We start from the raw sequence: 14,828 nt of genomic DNA, 5'->3' as shown, positions 1-14,828 counted from the left end.
ATATGAAAGGCAAAAAATAATAGGTTTTACTTCTTCAAAGAGAATTTTATTTTTCCTTCATGCAAGAGAATGTTAATAATTATATATTAAATTATGTACAGCTGGAAATTAAAAGGCCAGGAACAAATGTAATATTTGAATGAAAGAATTACATTTATTCAAGTATTTTAAGTTGATTTAAGGTCATTTGTGGTTAGAATTAGTGAAAGGATTAGCCATGTTCATGTCATGGATTTCTCCAAAGAGATTGTGCAATATTTTATAACCTGAAATTTTCTTAAATATTTTAAAATTATTTTTAACTAATAATAATCCTTCACTCAAGTTTTTAATCTGTGTAAAATCATCTTGGTGGGCTTTTTTTTGTTTGGTTGATCAGTGCCCACATATACTAATCCTGTTTTCTTTTATTTTAAAAAAGTATTGTCCTTACATGTTTTGTTTAGCCTTATTATTACTTTTTTTAATTTAAGCATGGTCCCCAGACCATAAACAAAATACTGAAGTTTTTTTTGTTTCTGTTTTAGTTTGTCTTTATTCCCTGATTCTTCTTCCCCCAGCGTCTTTATTGAGGTATAACTTAGATACACAAATCTAAATGTGAAGCTTAGTGAATTTTTATATACACTCTTGAGAACAAAATTGAACTTTTGCATCTACTGACAGAAGTTTTCATTGGACCTCTATATGTATATTATTGTGACTATTATTTTATGGGACTTTATTTTTTTTCTTAAAGATTTTATTTATTTGAGAGAGAGAATGGTAGAGAGAGAGAGCACGAGAGGGAAGAGGGTCAGAGGGAGAAGCAGACTCCCTGCTGAGCAGGGAGCCTGATGTGGGACTCCATCCCAGGACTTTGGATTATGACCTGAGCCGAAGGCAGTCGCTTAACCAACTGAGCCACCCAGGCACCCTTTATGGGACTTTAGAATTGAAAGTCATGCTAGAAACTTGCTCCATCTTCCTCATTTTACACATAAAGAAAGTAAAGGCTCATTTTATACATAAAGAGAGTAAAGGCCAGAAAGTAAAGGCTTTATTTCTTCACACTTATGAAGTATTTTAAAAGATTGAAATTGATTATGGAACAATTATGCAGATTTTATTAGGAACTTGTATGTTATTTGAGAACAAATTTTATTTAAAAGTATAACCAGTAGATCTGAATCCCTTTTGTGGGGTATGTCTGTTATTTCTCTTATGGAATATGCTTTCTTTCAATTCCTCTGTGAAAACCAGGCGATTCATTTTGTCAGTGTGTTACGTTTAGCCTTGTAACACTGTATGGAAATACTGTTACATGCAGTTGGATTTTCTTCCCACTCTTGTTTGGAAAAAAGTAAGAATATGAATGTGGGGGATAGTTGACAAGATTTTACACCACTGTTATTTTAAGGCCTAAATACTAATATATGTATATATTTAATGGTACTTCAGTTTCTGATATAGTGGGTTCATACAGAGTTATTAACCTAGTCAGTTGATTAGTTGGCTTTTCTAGTGTAGTATGCCAGCTAGTATGAGCCTTACAATATAATTTTTTATCTGGTTTGTAAGATTTGTAATTAGTTAACCATCATGTTTCCTTTGATGTAACATAATTTTGAAAACCTCTAAGCCTTGTGTTTCAAGATTCAGAAAATGGTTTGGTTCTATCAGTTCCCACTCTACCCATGATTTCCATGTAACCTCTCTGCCTCAGTTTTGCCATGAGGAAAATGAGATGAAAGGATCTGTGCTGCGGGATTATGGTGAAGATTAAGTGATACGCAACGTAGTTTATTATAACACCTATTACCATTTTTGTGAAATTCCTTTTTTTTGAATTTTAAAAATTGGAATTGTGGCCACATAAGAGTATTTTATCTAGCTATTTTCAGGACAAGCAGTGTGGTGATACGGAAAGAACCACTTCATTAGAACTGGCTGTGCCTGGCTCTGGCTCTGCTACTTACTAGCTTAGGTTATATATATATATTTAGGATTTTATTTATTTTTTTGAGAGAGAATGAGAGCATGATTGGGGGGGAGGGTCAGAGGGAGAAGCAGACTCCCTGCTGAGCAGGGAGCCTGATGCAGGACTCAATCCTAGGACTCCAGGGTCATGACCTGAGCTGGTCGCTTAACCAACTGAGCCACCCAGGCGCCCTAGCTTAGGTTGTATTGACAAGTCCCCTTAACCTCACTGAGCTTCAGATTTCTTATCCACAAAATGGTGATAACATCAATCTTGAGAATTTTTATAAGAACCAGAAATATTTGTTAATCATCTAGCAAAATGTGTTTGGCTCATGGTAGAAACTCAGATGATGATGATTATTGTCATCCCAATGTTATGTTAAACACTTAACAGGATAAAAACTTTCTAATTTGAAACCTTTGAGAAAAGTTCTGCAACCTGACATATATCCAACATAAGAAGTTAGAATTAGCTATCGAGTAGTTCTAACGAAAGTAAAATTTTGTGCCTTAAGAAACATAATGGTTTTGACTTTGAATTGAGCTCCATAGATGGCTCCAAAAATATTTTCCCTTGGTTTTAAAAAGTCTTTTCTCCAAAATCTCTTTTTCTTTCTTTCTTTTTAAAGACTTATTTATTTGGAGGGAGAGCATGAGTGGGAGGGGCAGAGAGGGAGAGACTCTCCAGCAGACTCCAAGCTGATGTGGGGCTCAATCTCATGACCCTGAGATCAGGACCTGAGCTGAAACCAAGAGTTGGACGCTTAACCAACTGCACCACCCAGGGTCCCCCAAAATCTCTTGTTTCTTGTTCAAAACCAGTTTGGTAACATGAATAATTTAATAAACCAGACATGTTTTAATTTTCAAAGCAAGAAGGTTTTAATCTTTGAGGAAATTTAGATGAGTCCATTTCTAGGGCTTTGTATATTTTAGAGTTTAAGTTGGTGATAGTTGGGATAGAGGTTGGAGGAGGATGTTCTTGTGCAGAAGAAAAGTCAAATGTGAAATTTATGATTGAATTTATTATTTATAATGTAGGTTTATGTGGGAGAAACAGGAAAAGCCTAGAAAGGATTATTTTTATGTGATAATAGTTCTTTTTTAGAGCATATGCAATTTGAAATTTGATTATTGGTATAGTGAGAGATAGTTGCACATAAAAAAATATTTTAACTTAAGACTCTTATAATTAAGAGGATTAGTTGTGAGCGCCTGGGTGGCTCGGATGGTTGGGCGTCTGCCTTCGGCTCGGATCATGATCCCAGGGTCCTGGGATTGAGTCCCTCATCAGGCTCCTTGCTTGGCGGGGAGTCTGCTTCTCCCTCTCCCTCTGCCTCTCCCCCTGCTTGTTCTCTCTCCGTCTCTCTCGCAAATGAATAAATAAAAAATCTAAAAAAAAAAAGGATTAGTTGTAACTGTAGGACAAATTTATATCAGCCTAGTGATATCTTACCAAGATTTATTCTAGTTCCTACACACTCTTGCTTTATTAATCTGTGCCTTAAAAGTGTATGACATTTTAACATTTTCCTTACTCTGCAACCCATTAGTTTTGCCTAGATAAGCTGACGGACTCATGGTAAAGGTTCTTGGAAGGAATATATCATCTAAAAAACTACTACAGAAATGAAAATAGTTTTGAATATGTGAGAAAAAGAAATTGTAGCGTTAGCTATTAGTAATGCACTTTGTAACAAGTAAATGGCAACGTTGATGCTGGCATGTTAAAGGAAAACTTTCCCTTTGTCTTAAAGCTAGTGAACCTAATTAGATATTAGGAAACATCAACAAAGTCTTCTGGTTATTTTGGAGTTTGAACGCCAGAAGTATCCCAACAAATTACTCTGAAATAAATTATTATATTATTATAAAAAAACAGATTATTTTTAATCACAGGAATTGAAGATGTTTGAGTATGCAGTGTTCTGTGAGAGGTTAGACTGCAAACCTCAGTGAGTGTTGTTACAAAGGCTCCATCTGCAAGCCGATGATAGGCTATACAGTACTTTTGGATTATCCAAAATGATGTCTTTGTGGCCTCTGATAATGCCTGAGTTGTGATAGTTCCTGGTCATTTATATACTTCAGCAGGTAACAACTAATGTAAAATTTTGAATTTTTGTTGTACAGTTTTAGTTGTCAGTCCATTTCTCAAAGCAGTAAGTTAGAAAGAAAAATCGAGATTGCATCCAGAAAATTGGGCCTAAGTCAGGTAATAGAAAGAGTAAAAGCTCTTTGTGTATAAATTTTATTGTTAATCCAGAATGGACGATGTCTAATCCCAAATAACATACTCAATGTAAATCTTTAATGTAATAAAAAAAGAGTTATTCTTAGAGCTTCCATTTTAGTGAGCTTATAGCAGTTATCAAAAATATGTAACAACTGTCCAGTCATCCATATATGACATCTGCTTTTTTATGAGATTCATTATTCAGATAAAACCTTGGTGGTTTTGTATGTATAGTAGAAGGGCTTATAAAAAACTTTTTGGCAGGAAGCCCAAATATTATGGGTTTTTTGTTTCCTAAAAATGTCATTTATTTTGAAAATTTAAAACCTGTTTAAACACTTGGGAAGGGACTTAGCACAAGCATCAATAAATATTTGTCACAGTCTAGGAAGAATGGATTTCTAGAAACTGTTTTACTCAAGTACAAATACCTATGTAATGGATTTGGAGAAATTTTAATGTTTCCTTCTAAAAAACCTTTTGAAATTGGGTTACCTTTCCTAGAAAATGAAAAATCATATATTTTACAAAGCAGGACCCCTTAAAACTAATCTTGAATTATGATTTATCCAATTAAATTATTTTCAAGTTGGCCTTCAGCTATAGCACATGGGAAAAAATAGACTGTCAGTTTTTCCAAGTGCTTACCACGATTTTTTTCCCTTTATTAAATTTAATGCTTTATTGCTAACTTTGCTGACATGAAACATTTATTAGGCTGTTTCTCTTCATTTTCAATTGTAGTTGTGAAGATACTAATGTAGAACGCTATGGTTGAAGTCCATCCTGTTTGTAGGAGGGCTATTGTGTGTGTGAATGATTCTTTTGAGACCATATATGTAGATGTTTAGAAGGAAGTAGCCCTAATGGTTAAAGATATGATTTAACCAGACCAAAGGTAATATCTATAGATTTGGTGGTAATCAACACCCCAAGGAGATGATTAGTCTAAATGGTATAGGTAGATCTGTGTGTTTAATGAGGTCAAATTAATTTTCAGTATTATTGTTGTATAACTTCATCTGTCTTTGAATCCTGGCTTTTTTTTTTTTTTTTTTTTTTACTTTTTCTGCCTTGTTTGCAACATGTTTGCTATTACATGCTTTGCTGGAATAATTTTTCCCCAAATTGTCATTACCCAGTCCATTTCCTATGGGTATGTTAGGTTCTTTATCCTGAATGTTAGTATTTCTTAAGTAAATTATATTTCTGATATATTCTCATTACTTTGTTTATGCCAGTATAAACACTACCTCTATTACTTTTTAAAATATTGCCAAAACCAATTATTTATTTGTTAGGATACTCTTATTCAAACTTTAGACTCCTGTTCAAATGTAAAACTTAAATTCTGTGAAATTATTAAATATTTAATACTTCAAATATATTGAATTTATATTACTTTTGATGCAGTAATTCTTAGCCCTTTATGTTATTGAGTTTCCTTAAGATTAATTATATTCATAAAGTCATGCTATTCTGCAGTTCTTACAGTATTTCTTATATGGTTACTGTTTGGTTTATTATTTAAATCAAATTCCAGGATATTGCTCCTTAGTCATTTTATTAAAGTAAATATATGGAATTCCCCCTACTTTTTTTTTTAAGATTTTATTTATTTGACAGAGAGACACAGCGAGAGAGGGAACACAAGCAGGGGGAGTAGGGGAGGGAGAAGCAGACTTCCCCTGGATCAGGGAGCCTAATGCAGGGGGCCTGATGTGGGCTCGATCCAAGGACCCTGGGATCATGACCTGAGCTGAAGGCAGACGCTTAACGACTGAGCCACCCAGGCCCCCCCCACCGCCACTTTTGCTTAAGTCTTATTTCATCTGTTTTTAATGCTGTTAATATTTTTAACATAAGGAATTACATGGTTAGGTAAAGGAACTGTATCGGTACACAATTGTATAATGGAATTACTTGAAACTAAAAATATATATCTTTTAATGTGGAATTTTAACATGTTTTTCTATAGTTCTAGACCTTAATATATTCTAAAATGGTAGGTTTTTATATACTAGCAGATTTTTAAAGTTTTATTTTTGGATACTAAGCACATTTTAATTTTGAAGAGTACTTGTTTTGAGTATGTAATAAATGCACATGGTTAAAAAGTTCAAGTATTAAAGAAAGTTAGTTATACCGTTGCTTACTTCCATTCTTCAGAGGCAGCCATGGTTAATCAGTTTGTTATGTATCTTTCAGAGATCTTTTCTATGTATCCAAAAATAGTATTTTACAAGCACTAATTTCCTAAGATGAATATTTTAGACTTTTTTCATCAAAAGACTCATTTATGCCATTTTATGTAATAATCTTAATGAATTCTAAAACAAACATAAAATTACAATTCTGGCCTTGGAATATTGATTTAAATGTAAGCCTATCAGGCCTTTATTGACTTAAATAATTATTATATTTTGTTTGGAATGTTTAACCAGTTGTGTATTCATCCCTGTAATGAACCTTTTAAAAAAAGCTATATCATATTAATGAATTATTGAATAGAAGATATAATTAGCACATCAAAACTATGATTTCATAAATCTTATTGCTATAGTTTGAGGCAAAAATAAAAAATGGAACTGACTTAAGGAAAAATAATAAGTATATAAATATTAGTACAGGTAATAAGCAGATATTGAAAAAATTCTGGTTGTGGTGTGCAGTTGTCTGAAGTTGAGCAGTACTGAACTAAATGTAATTTAGACCAGTTGACTTGTGTTATGAAGTATGTATTAAAAGCTTCTCAGTTGTATATAGTTGTAATTGTGTTTATTATCAGTATTATGACTAAGAAGTTTTTGGATGTGAATTGCATCCTAAGCTACTTTTCTTTTAGAAAGAAGCTTAAAGTAGGTAAATATTAATCCTTAATGTTTCTATATTTTCTTTCTATATTTTCTGTTTTCTCTATAGAATCTGAATTTTGACATTATATATAGAGTGTCAAAATTTCTAAATGAAAATGAAGTGGTTTGTCGTGTTTTAGAGGTACATGCATTGTTATCTCTTTATTAGATATGGTAATAGAGGAAAATAGGATAGATGATTCCAGCTTCATGTTTTTATTTATGTAGATTTTGCAAAGATGTAAATAGGAGACCTAAAGATCTAGTTTAGCAACTTAAGCGTCATTACAAAAATTTTTTAAAGCAGCCCTAGTTAGTCCTTGTCCAGTGTATGCATGAGAACCTTTACTAATGTAGTACTTATTTCTCCAGGGAACTCTTTCCTTCTTTTAACATATTTGCTTGTTTTTGGTGTTACTTAACTTGAAGTTTTAGGTTGTAAAAAAGCACAGGCTATTTCTGGAAGTTTTTTATTTTCTTGTTAGGTGATAACTTTTAGCCTAGTTGTTTAAGATGTTATATATCTTAACATCACTTTTGTTGATTTCTTTTGGCTGTACATTTCCTGGAATATGGCAAAATAACTAGGCAAGAGTAGCTGTCGGTTAGCTGAAGATCCCAACACAGGAGAGCTGGAGGGCTGACCGTGGGTGCACATTTTCCCTTTAGCCCATGGGAAAAGTAGCTTTGACAGGCGCTTGGCTATCCTTATGAGGGTGTTCTAAGGACCGGTAACATGATGGCACTGAAAGAAAATGAGCCTGTTGGTACTACAGCAGAGGTAGCCACAGAAGGTATTACTGAATGCTCAGGGATGCCTTGCTTTTGCTTCAGAAGATAATAGTTAAGACCCGTTTAAGGGTACAGTAAAATTCCTGTACCTCTCCCCCTACTACATTTTAAATTAATTGGGTAAAAGTAAAAATACTGATTCTGAGAACCAGGTTAGTTTGTATTTGGGGGAAAATTAGCCTTTTATATTTTCAAAACTTTTTGGAAAATTTAAAAATTTTCAAAAACTTTTTTTTTGCAAAAATGAAATAGATGCTAGCAGATAAGATCTACTTACTTTAATTCTTTAAATTTCCTTATTGAGATTTTTATACCTTAATTGTTTTGTTTAATACCATGATAATATTAAATTATTGAGAGAACATTTTTGCTTTATTTTATCTTTAGCAAAAATTTTACTTGAAAAAATTTTTGGCCAGCATTAAAGTCAATTTTCTTTTCTTTCTTTTTTTATAAATCAGTTTTCTAAATGACAAGATTTCCATTAATAAATAGCTGTAGAGGTAGAATATTATACCTTGTGCTATATTCTCAAGGGACATGTTTAGATTTCTTTTTGCCAAAGAGCCACAGCTCTGAGAGAACCATCTGATTTCAATTCTGCTAATGACAAAAGTAAACTTTTAGTCCCTCTACTGGTTGCCTTTGTCATAGCAGAGCCTTAATATTATTTTGTGGAGAGATTTTATAACTAAGATAGAGGCTGTTTATAACTTTATGATCAAGGTGAATTTTGAGGGATATTCTAATATGGACAGTCATCCCCAAATTGAACGACTTTATAAACATCCTTGCTAAGAATAAAAATGTACCGTATTTATTCTTAAAATATAAAGATTTGGGAATTATTAAACTATGTTGACTTGGCACCAAATGGCTAGGGGCATTATATTGCAATGATTAAATCACAACTTTTAGATCTTTGAAATGTTAAATTATTCTTTATAAAACATGAGAAAATTTTGTGATACTGGTAGACAACCAGAAATGTGTTTTAATTTCTTGGGTAAAATTGTTGTGAGAGAAAGATGTCAATTATTTCTTGTGCTTCTGCCAAGAATAAGTGCACTTGTACCAAAGGCAGGGGAGGAGAAAACTTTGTTGGAGCAACATCATCGGATCATTTTCTGCAGGTGATTTAAAAATTTACGCTTAAATTATTAATTCTAACATTTATATATAGAGGTAGGAATAATTTGTTCCTGAAGAAATAAAAAATGCCCTTTTGTATATACACTCATTAAGTCATTATTCTAATTTTTATCATGACTAATCCTATTGCTTTTCTTAGTGTGATTTTTTTTTTAATTAACATACTCCTATTGCTTTTCTTAGTGTGATTCTTGACTAAACTCATGTCAGAGAGGAAGGGATCTTAGGCATGTTAGGGTTAAACAAATAGGTGGAATGAGGATGGTCATATTTTTCTTTACTTTTCTCTACCTTTGATCTCTGTCTGATTTTTCCAAAATTTAAAGCCATTAAAGAACTTAATGTTTTATCTTGGTTTCGTATATATGCTTATTGAAAGTTGGCTGAAATTATTTAGTTTTCAAAAGTAGATGTCGATATATATTGCATTTTGCTTCAGTGTTTTTGTTGGGGGGAGTTGTATTGATTTATATATAGAAAAGTTGGTGGGTAAGACATTACAAAACAACAGGAAACTAAGGAAAGGAGTAGTTCTCCTCTAGTTAATTTTGTTGTAGATAGAATATATTAAATAAAACCAAACTGATTGTAACACCATTCATTGTTGTGTGAATATGGCACAGTCCAGGTTGGTGTAGAACTGTATCCAAGAGAATTTAGTTGCTACCAACAGGACTTTCAGATGATGATATTTAGAGTTGGAATAAGGTTTTGGCTGTGCCAGTTACCAGCTGGGTGACTTTGGATTATACTATTTAATGTCAGTGAATATTTTACCTCACCAAGTTTTTAGAGTTAAATGAGATAGTACAACTGCTTTATTTTTATTATCAAGTACCTGATTATTCTAGTAATTTCAGGCCTAGCCTCTGTGGAAAGTATTATATGTATGACTCTAGTAAAGTTTCAACTAAAAGCTTGTTGTCAAGGAAAAAGTAACTTTTATTTTGATGTTCGAATTTAGCTTATTTTTAATACCTCAAAGACTTGGCTAAATTTTAATTCATTTTAACTTGATTTTTAGATATTACAGTCCTTAAGAAAGTAATAGTTTTTGGATGGACATCATCATAAAGTTCTTTTTTCTTTTAAAATTAAATTATTTGACAGAGGGAGAGTGTGTGTGCGTGTAAGCAGGGAAAGTGGCAGGTGGGGGGAGAGGGAGAAGCAGACTTCCCGCTGACCAGGGGCCCTGATGTTGGACTCCATCCCAGGACCGTGGGATCATGACCTGAGCCGAAGGCAGACTCTTAACCTACTAAGCCACCCATCCATAAAGTTCCTAATACATCATAGATCATTGTTCTTTGATTATAGATATGACTAACTTTCTGGCCTCTGGAGGATAATTCTCAATGTGCTTACATAGGAATAAGAATTGATGGATGTCACACTTTCATTCAGGAAATATGGAAGAAAATTTTAGTTAGGTTAAAATGTACAGGTGAGGGGCGCCTGGGTGGCTCAGTCGTTAAGCGTCTGCCTTCGGCTCAGGTCATGATCCCAGGGTCCTGGGATCGAGCCCCGCATCGGGCTCCCTGCTCCGCGGGAAGCCTGCTTCTCCCTCTCCCACTCCTCCTACTTGTGTTCCCTCTCTCGCTGTGTCTCTCACTGTCGGATAAATAAAACCTTTAAAAAAAAAAATGTACAGGTGATACAGAAACACTGTTGCAAGTATTTGGTTCATGTTGTGGCTTTAAGAGATTTACTGATTTGTTTTTTGAAAGGCAGCAAGTTATACAGAGTAGTTTTAGCTTAAGGGTGGAAGCAAGATACAGTAATACTGAAGATATGAGAACATCTTGGTCTTTTTTATCTCCCTTTGCCAATTTTTGATCTGCAGTGGAATTTGTAGAGACCAGAAGAAAGTTTTTGTTAAATGTATTTATTATTTGTGAGGTTGGTGATTATGTATCAAGCACCTAACCCAGTGCCTGATATATGGTAGCCACTCAGTAAATATTTGAATGACAAACATGAATAAATGATTAGCAGATGGCAAGACAGATATAGAAGGCAGGTAATGTATCCTTGTATCCTAGCAAATTCATGAGCAAATTCATAAGTTAGAGAAGGTATTTGTATTGAGGTAAAGGTAACACATCTATATTTCTTTCAAAGCTTGTTGAAGTTTGAGTAATTCTAAATGGTTCCATGAACTTGGGTAGTTTTGTATTAAACTACAGTTGGTGAATCAGGGAGTATTTAAGTGCCCAATGCTCAGGTATTTTGTGCTCAGTGCTGAGGAAGAAACATAACATGATCCTTGCCTTCAGTTGATTCAAACACCTGAAACCATAGCAAACAATACAAGATGGTGTATTTTTAAAGAACTGTAGTAAAAACACATGACAGTTTACCATCTTAACCATTTTTGAGTGTATTCAGTAGTGTTGAGTATATTCACATTGTTGTGCAAGGTGTTATGTATTAAGTTAAAAATAATTTGGAGAGGATAAATGCTTTGGGAGTAGTATTCAAAATGCACTCCATGAAACCACTCCAAATCCAACTTTATTTGAAGAAATATTCTACTGTATCTGTATTTTTATTGAGTCTGAAAGTTGCCACTATTAGAATTTGATGAGGAAGAACTAATTTTTTAAGGGCAGGCTAATCAGGGAAGGCTTCATGGAAAAAGATGAGGACTTTAATTTGGTCTTGAAGAATGATTAGGAATTGGATGGGCTGTGGGCAGCGAAAAGAAAAGACATTTTATTTGAGGGAGCCGCTCGAAACTCAGAGGTTAGAATGAACATTGCATATCTCTAGGTCCATGAGAAGACCTGCATAGAATTTATTATTATGTTGGAGATGCATGATATGACAGTATAATGTTTCAAAAATATGTTCCATTTACCGTGAATGTTGTAGAGAAGGAGGAAAAGTAAATTCATGGTTTTTTTCCCCCTGCAAGTCTTCTGTAACATTTGGATGCTACTATGCATTTGAAATCTAGAGGTTACATCCAACATACTTTAATTTGACCAGAGGATGTTTTCTCCATCTGGGATGGTTATCTCCTGGACACCAGTTTGAAAAATGTATATGCTACCTACAAGTTGTGTAACTTGATCAAGAAGTTTTCAACTACCAAATCTCCGCTCCCACTTTATGAAAATTAGTTGTAATCACAGTTTGTGTATGTGAAAAGTGTTTGTAAATGCATTTAACAAAGTATGTGCTGTAATATGCTAGTGATGGAGAGTTATATAAATGTAAGGGAAGTTTACTGAACCATAGAGTATTACATGTATATAACCCTTCTACATCCTTGCTATTTCAGATATGGTCTATAGACATTAGCATCTCCTAGACTACAACCTTGTTAGAAATGTGGAACCTTAGTCTTCATCCCAGACTTGCTGAATTAGAACCTGCATTTTAACAAGATTTCCAAGTGATCCATATGCACATTAAAATTTGTCATATGCTGTTCTGCGACATATTCAGCAAAACTTCATTCTGTCCTTTCTTGAACAGTGTTAGTAGCAGAGAGTTTGATACCTTTGATTTCAAACACAAGGTTTACCCTCTTGAACTTTATCCTTTGGTCATAATTTTGTCTTAAATGTGCTTAATGAATGCGCTTAATATCTTAAGTGAGAGCCATTTATACGTAAAAGATAAGCTTATGTTTATCTAATTCTCTCACAAAATGCATCCCCTAGAATTGACCATAGTACTCAGAGTAACTTAGCCAGAGATTTGAATGGAAGTTATTGAAGTTATTTCACCCTATGTATAGAGCAGTGAGTTTTGTGCCACTGTCTTCCATTGTCTTTTCCTTCTGTTGTTTTTGTACCTTCTCTTGCCAAGCAGTTTAAGTAACCATCCTTTTTAATTTTTCAAATTGGACTCTCATTAATTTTTGCTAAGCTTAGAGCAGCCCTAGTGTTCCCATGGATTGGATTTTAGAGCTCTTCCATCCATATATCCCCAGTCACTTGGTTAGACACTTTGATTACAAGCATAAATTATATTTCCTTGTAATGTTCTCCTACTATTTTGCCTTTCTCTCTAAGAAGCTTCTCAGAAAAATATTGTCTATTTTAATTTTTAATATCTCAATATGAATTGAACTGTAGGGTCCCTATAAAAAATTGAGTACTTTTAGCTAGTTACATAAATATAAATGCTCACCATAAAAATTAAAACAATACAAAAATGTAGAAAGAAGTGAAAAATCTTTTCCTCTACCTAACCCCATTCCTTTACGTTGACTTCTGTTTAGTGTATGTTTCTTTCAGAGCCTTTTTTTAATGTACAAAAGTATATACAATGCATAGAACTTGACAAGAAAGGTGGATTTATATACAGTGTTCTAAGAATTGACTTTTTACTCAGAAAAATTGAGCTGATGTCTAGACCTTAATATGATTGATGTATTTTTTGACTTTAGGGACGAAACCCTTTTTTCTTGGAGCCAGCAATAATTATTACAATTACTGATGGGAGCAAGCTGACTACTACCAGTGGAGTCCAGGATGAGGTAAGTTATATTCCTATCAGCATAGATTATGCAGTTGCAGATGAAAAATTGTTATTTTTGTGTATGTATGTACTGTAGGATATTGAACACCTTAAATAGAATCGATTATTTGATGCAGTTGAGAGTCAACTTGTCTTCTCCGACTTACCTACTTCTCTGTTTGTAGCAGTGATCTCCAGATTTTCTTGAATAGGAATCCCTTCTGTGAAAAACTTTTGAGCCTACCCCCAATTTCCAATTATATGTGTATTTTTGAGTTTATGTCAGGGTGGTAGTGTCAGTTCATATAGTACATTATTTAGTGAAAAGGAAATCTTATTTTTAGGTTGAAAAAAATGGGCACAGTGCTCTAATAATTCCCATATTTCAGTGGATTGTCACTCTACTGTGGAGACTCCTAGACTAGACTGGAGCAAAGTCTTCTGTAACATTTGGATGCTACTATGCATTTGAAATCTAGAGGTTACATCCAACATATTTTAATTTGACCAGAGGATGTTTAAGGTTAAGGTTAACCTTAACCAGAGAAGGTTAAGACTAGGAAGAGTGAAGGTTTTTAGACAATTTTTTTCAAGTCATTATAGTAAATAATATCTAGCTAACCTCACCTATTCTTTGCTAGTATGCATTATGCAGAGTTGGTTGTGTGTGGTGTGGTAGGGTGAATATAATAGATTTATTTTAACTTCAGGCTCTTTTTACTGTAGTATTTGAACTGCTCTTGAGCCTTATACAGTTGACCCTTGAACTCTGTGGGGGTAAGGGGTGCCATTGCAGTTGAAAATTTGTGTATAGCTTTTGACTGTCCCAAGACTTAACTACAACTAGGCTGCTATTGATGGGAAGCTTTACCAACAGCATGAACAGTCAATACATATTTTGTATGTTATATGCTTTATATACTGTATTCTTACAATAAAGTAAGTTAGAGAAAAGTTGTTAGGAAAATCATAAGGAAAAGAGAATACATTTATAGTACTCTATTGAAAAAAAATCTGCATATAAGTGGACCTGTGCAGTTCAAACCCAAGTTGTTGAAGGATCAACTGTATTTGTTTTTCATAATATGTTTATATAGATAGGAGGTGGTTTAGACTACCCTTTTTACTGTTTGCATTTGCTTTAGAATCTTAATTCTTATATTTACAAAGGGTTTGATTAAGTAGGAAAAGTATAGTTTTTAAGTTCAGTGATTTTTAGAAAGGCTTTCATTTGTGTGATGTGGTGGAATGTTACTTGGACATGGAGTCAGGACATGTGCGTTCTGGTCTTTGTTCACCTCCTTTCTAGCAGTGAACTTTGTACCAGTTACCTAACTTATCCAAATATCTTTCCTTAT

The 14,828-nt window shown here is 33.7% G+C and overlaps 1 protein-coding gene across 2 annotated transcripts in view; it reads left to right on the top strand.

Moving 5' to 3' along the window:
• Positions 1-14,828, top strand: part of INTS6 (integrator complex subunit 6) — a 90,595-nt gene that overhangs the window by 8,137 nt on the left and 67,630 nt on the right. For both annotated transcript variants that reach the window (XM_025874970.2, XM_025874971.2), the window contains exon 4: positions 13,400-13,489. In XM_025874970.2, coding sequence (XP_025730755.1) covers positions 13,400-13,489 — 90 coding nt within the window. The remainder of the gene's footprint in view (positions 1-13,399; positions 13,490-14,828) is intronic.

The sequence above is a fragment of the Callorhinus ursinus genome, unplaced genomic scaffold (genome assembly GCF_003265705.2).
Source record: "Callorhinus ursinus isolate GAN/ISIS: 27379988/994484 unplaced genomic scaffold, GSC_fseal_2.0 scaffold7, whole genome shotgun sequence".
Taxonomy (NCBI): Eukaryota; Metazoa; Chordata; class Mammalia; order Carnivora; family Otariidae; genus Callorhinus; species Callorhinus ursinus.
The sequence above is the reverse complement of the archived record's forward strand: the minus strand, read 5'-3'. Positions and strand labels throughout refer to the sequence as shown.